Source organism: Pseudopodoces humilis, chromosome 7 (genome assembly GCF_049639895.1).
Source record: "Pseudopodoces humilis isolate 2021_Gansu_Grassland_sample_001 chromosome 7, ASM4963989v1, whole genome shotgun sequence".
Lineage (NCBI taxonomy): Eukaryota > Metazoa > Chordata > Aves > Passeriformes > Paridae > Pseudopodoces > Pseudopodoces humilis.
In genome coordinates this window covers 24,852,782-24,858,253 of record NC_142206.1, presented here as the reverse complement: position 1 = coordinate 24,858,253, position 5,472 = coordinate 24,852,782, and the positions used below count along the sequence as shown (strand labels likewise).

Below are 5,472 nucleotides of genomic sequence, written 5' to 3'. Positions count from 1 at the left end.
TTGCTAACCTCCACCTGGGTCTGAGGTCGTTGGAACCCATCGAGACCTCAACCTTAACAAGGCTATTCTGCCAACAAGTAATTTATTTTTGACACCCGGGCATCACTTAGAGCTTGCTTGCTTGCTCGCTGCTCTCTGTTCTCCTTTCTTGTTGATCCGGCCTGAAAGTATACAAAGTTCAAATATCAAAGAGCATCCCTTCTTAAGAATTTTTTTTTATAAATTTCTCATTTCGCACCAGCGGCGCTGCCCCGGGGCGGAGCGGGCGGCGGGGGCCGGGCCGGGCCTTCCCCCGACATGGCGCCGCGGCCGGGGCGGTGCCGAGCGGGGCCCGCGGGGCGTGAATAAAGGCGGCGGGCGGGGCCGCGGCGCTCCGGGACGCGCGGGGCGGGCGGCGCAGCCGGCTGAGCGGGGCCGGCGGCCGTGGCTGGCGGCCCGGCCCGCCATGAGCAGAGCGCAGCTGACGCGGACGGGGATCCTGCGGATGGCGCTGGGCGGCGGCGGCGCCGACCCGCTGCTGCCGGCGGGGGGCGGCGGGGGCCGGCGGGCGCCCTTCCTGCTGCGGGCGCCGCGCATCGCCGTGGTGGTCTGCCTCTACTGGTTCACCTCCATCGCCATGGTCTTCCTCAACAAGTACCTGCTGGACAGTCCCTCGCTGCGCCTCGACGCCCCTCTCTTCGTCACCTTCTTCCAGTGCGCCCTGACGGCCGCCCTCTGCCTGGGCCTCAGCCTGGGGGCGGCCTGCGGGCCCCCCTGCGCCGGCCTGCCCGCCCTCCGCCTCGACCCCAAGGTGTCCCGCAGCGTCCTGCCCCTCTCCGCCGTCTTCATCGGCATGGTCACCTCCAACAACCTCTGCCTCAAGCATGTCGGCGTGGCCTTCTACAACGTGGGGCGCTCCCTCACCACCGTATTCAACGTGCTGCTCTCCTACCTCCTCCTCAAGCAGACCACCTCCCTCTATGCCCTTCTGGCCTGCGGAGTCATCATAGGTGAGGGGGAGCAGGAAGGGCTGCCACCCATCTGACAGCCAGCCCCGGAGAGACGGTGGTGGGGTGTCCTTGCCTTGGGAAGTCATCCTCACCTGCATGGCAGCTCCCTGGTGAGGTGGGGTAGCTTAGGGCTCGTGCCTTGCTCTATCTCTGGCAACCGAATTTGTGTGTCTGGGGGATGTAGGTTAACTCGTTAAGAGAAGAAATTGCTCTCATTTGACATAGCTCCCTTTTTCCTTTGAGCCCTAAAGCCTGTCTACTCTCTGATGAAGTTTAATTTGCCTTACCTTTTTGTTTCTTCCCCCTGTACAGGACATAAAATAGCAGGTGGCTTTCTCGCTGTTCCCAAGTCCTTGTTGATTATTAACTTTGGTAACAATAGCATTTATGTCAGCATCACTGGGACCATACATTAGAGCCAGCCAATTGTTTTTTACAGTAGGCTGAACACATGTAATAAAGGGTTAGCTGATGAAGCCAAGCATAAAACACCACCAGAAGATCTGGTTATGTGGTTAGGATATAGGGCAAGGCATTGAGTGGCTTAACAGCAATGCTTGTAAGTTCTCCATTCCAAAGGCAAAGTAACCCCGAAAGCTCCCTTCTGCTGAAGGACCATTTGGATGCCAAGAATGGTGAACTTTTGCTTTCAGTCTGGTTCCAGGTGTGCATGTATACACTTAGTGTTAGAGAACTGAATGTAATCAGATAAAAATAAGAGAATCTCATCTCCCTGGAAGAGGTGAACAGGACCAGAGCTACTGTATTTTCTACAAGTGATGCAAGCAATTGCCTTCAGCTACTCTTTTGTTCAGGCATTGCCCAGGAGTGTGGTGCCTGGCAGCCTGACAGGCTTTATCTAAGATGAAGGCTCTGTCCTCCTGGGTCCATCTCCTTTTGCCATGAGAGTATTGCCTGCGTGGCTATAGCAGCACAGCTGAGTATCCCCTGTGGCCTGACACAAAGCCCCTCCTGTCTGTGCATCAAACCCATTTGTATCTGGGCTTAGTTTGAAGCATGTTAGATGCTTTCCATGCAACTTCCCAGACAACCTCCAACAAGAAGCAGCTAATGAAAATGTGCTGTGCTCCTTCAGTAGCTCATCTCCCTTTTACATTTTGCTTATGAGCTGGATGGGAAGAGGTCTCCCTCTCTGCCCTGGAGATGCAAAGCCTGTAATTCCTGTTTTGGAGGGGGTTAGACAGTGCTTTGCCCATCAAAGTTTAACATGGAGATACTGCACACAGTTTCTGCCTTTTGATTTATTTTTTTTTTTTTTTGATCATGCTTAATCTTCTATCCATGTTTTTACTATCTTTCCATCTTCTTCTCTGACCTTTTCCTTCCTGTTAACAGTAAAGTCTATGAAGTTGAGTTTTTTTTAAACTCTGAAGAATATTTTTTCTACCTGTGTGTCAGTTTTTGTCACTCTATTGGGAACAGCAAGAAGAACGACACAGACTCTCTTGGGAGTCAAACAGGAGAATTTCTCTCCAGTTTATTACCTCCGATCCTTTTTATAGACTGATATGTGAAAGTACAGAAAAGTAAAACTCTTATTGGTTAGTAAACTAACACATCACCATCATTGGTCAGTGGGGTTCACCACCCCTCAACCTTCTCTTGCAAGAAAACAAGAAACTGACAAACAGCACCTGCAAGGCTGTTTTCTGTCTCTGAGGATTGTTTTAATTCCTCCTTATGGTTTCCCAGGCCACTTTCTCAGGCGAGACTGAGAAAGTTATGCAGCCTGCTTTTCCACAAGCGCTGTGCTCCCTGCATCATAGTTAGCATCCATAAGTTTTCAGCCTTTTCAATTAATAATAATAAAAAAAAAACTATAAAAAATACCTATATGCAAAGACAAACTGGAGTAGTAGTTTCTGAACTAGTGCTGCCTGCTCAGTGTGGGAATTAGTCCTCTGAAGTTGAATTACCCACACAATAAATTTCACGCACTCCCAAAATAAGTCTTCCCAGGATACTAGTCATGACATTTTGTGGGTTCATTTAATAGAAGGGGGAAGCCCTTAAGCCTGTCTCTTGTGGTGTTTCCACTACAAAGTAAGTGATGAATTTTTGTACGTTTTGAGCCTTTCAGCAGTTGTTCAGATGATGCCTGATTTGTTTGGTTGCAGGTGGCTTCTGGCTGGGTGTTGACCAGGAAGGAGCAGAGGGCACTCTGTCATGGACGGGTATATTCTTTGGGATCTTAGCAAGCCTTTGTGTCTCTCTCAATGCTATCTACACCAAGAAGGTGCTGCCTGTGGTGGATGGTAGCATCTGGCGCCTGACCTTCTACAACAACGTCAACGCTTGTGTCCTGTTCTTCCCCCTCATGGTGCTGCTGGGCGAGTTCCACACCCTCTACCACTTTGACAAGCTGGGGAGCCCCAGTTTTTGGGGCATGATGACCCTGGGGGGAGTGTTTGGCTTTGCCATTGGGTACGTGACTGGACTTCAGATTAAGTTCACTAGTCCACTCACCCACAACGTGTCTGGGACAGCCAAGGCCTGTGCTCAAACAGTGCTGGCTGTTATCTACTTTGAGGAGACAAAGAGCTTCTTGTGGTGGACGAGTAACTTGATGGTTCTGGGGGGCTCCTTCGCCTACACATGGGTGAAAGGACTGGAGATGAGGAAGGTGCAAGAGGATCCTAATGTCAAAAGCGGCGAAAGAAATGAGACTGGTGTGTAGGCAGCTCCTGCACCCCTGTTTTTGAGCCTGGGGGGGATAAGCTTTGGTGCTCCTTTCCTCCTGGGGAGAAGAAGAGGAAGGAGCAGGAAAAAATGCACCTGCAAAGTGTATGGGGAGCTGTGTCAGGAACCAGAGCCAAAGACCTGACTGGATCATGTTTTATCTCACCCCGTGTCAGAGTTGGGGAGAGCATGTGTTGTAGAGATCGACTGGGGTACTTTTTTTGTGATTGTTTTTTAAAATGGATGTTGTTATTTACCAAATCTGGGAAATTTGCATCACAGTGGGGTGGAGGGGGTGGGCTTATATCAGACAAAGACTGGAAGGGAGCTTTGTGTAGGTAGGGATCTAGAATTAACTGAATGAATGCAATCTGAAGTTATAAAATCCTGAACCTGCAGGTAAGGAAGAGGCAAGTAGCCAGACTATTTGGGTTAGACTTCAGTAAACTGTTCTGCTGTATAAGGTTTTTGCAACAGGCGTTCTTCCTGTTGCCCCATTCAGTGCAGAGGATGAAAATTCTCTCCCTTCTGGCTATGTACAAGTCTAAGCAGCAGCAGTGCCTCCAAAACACCTTTCCAATGAGTCGGTATGACATCCTAATGAGGTTTTTTCCTGTGTTGCTTTTACACCTGGTTTCTCAGTTTGAGGAAGCATGCTAAGACTCGGGAATTAAACTTCTCATTCTCTCTGCATTGTGTCCAGTGAGGGAGAACACGCTCACTCCAGTGGCCTTTCTCGTGGAGGAGTGAGCTTGGCCCCTTGGTGACAGGCAGGAGCAGAAAAGTTACTCTGAAACAGTTGCTGCTGTAGGGTGGGGATCCCAGTTCACTGAGGGTTTGCAACACTTCTTTAACCTCTTCGTAGGGGGTAGGTTTGTATTGAATATGGGGTTGTTACCCATTCCCTTATTTCAGGGGACTTGCTCCATGTTTACTTTGTAGCTTCTCTAGTCTTTGCATTTTGAGTTGTTCCTTTTAAATACCTCCATGGCCGGCTCAGTGAATCCTTCAATGTAATGAGTTCTGCTCAACTGCATCAATCCCTTTGCTTGGAACTTGCTGCTGAACAGATTTGCAGAAATCTCTGCCGAACCATCCCACCCCTCCATCTGGTTCTCTGCAGTAGAGTATGTCTGTGCTGCTATTTCTGATTCCTGGGGGTCAGCAGCAACATCCTGTGGTGAACTGTGATTGCACCAGCTTTCTAAATCCCTGGCCCTTGTAAACATAAAGTTACTTTGATAGCGATCCTGGGCAGTCCGTGCCATTGCTTCATACCCTGCTCCGTGGATCCTACATGATGTGCCGTGCCCCGTGAGTGATGTCTGGCCACACCTACCGAAGAACACTCAATTTCTGCCCAGAATATGTTCCTGTTGAATTTGGGGGGGGAGGGGGGGGGGGGTGGAAGGAGCTCCTGCTCCAGGTTTCATGGCCACAGGTACCTTTTCGATGCAGGCAGCCATTTGTGGTCCTTGAACATTGCTTTTTGTTGTTTTTTCCTTTTTGTAATGGAAAAGGAGATTTTTAACACTGGCCTGTAACAGCCACCCCTGCTGACTAATCTCGGGGGTCGCTCTCAGGGGGTGACAGCGACATTTCCGGGGCGGTTCCAGGCCACGCCGCCCCGCCGGCGACAGCTGCGGCCTCCGCCGCCGGGGGGGAGCACAACGCTCCCGGCGCTCCGCGCCCTCCGCCCCGCCCCGCCGCGCTGATTGGCTGCCGCAGCGCGCGCCAGTCACGGGGCGGGCGTGGGGCGGGGGCCGTGGCTCGGGCGGCGGCG

The 5,472-nt window shown here is 51.2% G+C and overlaps 1 protein-coding gene across 1 annotated transcript; it reads left to right on the top strand.

Moving 5' to 3' along the window:
* Nucleotides 1-445: 445 nt before the first annotated feature.
* Nucleotides 446-4,937, top strand: SLC35C1 (solute carrier family 35 member C1). Its single transcript, XM_005522471.3, has 2 exons — nt 446-989; nt 3,128-4,937. Exons 1-2 carry the CDS (start codon nt 446-448, stop codon nt 3,685-3,687), a joined length of 1,104 nt encoding a protein of 367 aa, XP_005522528.2. The 3' UTR covers nt 3,688-4,937.
* The last annotated feature ends 535 nt before the right edge of the window (nt 4,938-5,472 follow it).

What these genes read in the sequence shown, in the direction of transcription:
- SLC35C1 (XM_005522471.3), top strand. Translation starts at nt 446, where the DNA reads ATGAGCAGAGCGCAGCTGACGCGGACGGGGATCCTGCGGATGGCGCTG. An exon ending in GGCCTGCGGAGTCATCATAG is followed by an intron (nt 990 to 3,127) that starts GTGAGGGGGAGC and finishes GTTTGGTTGCAG; the next exon opens with GTGGCTTCTGGCTGGGTGTT.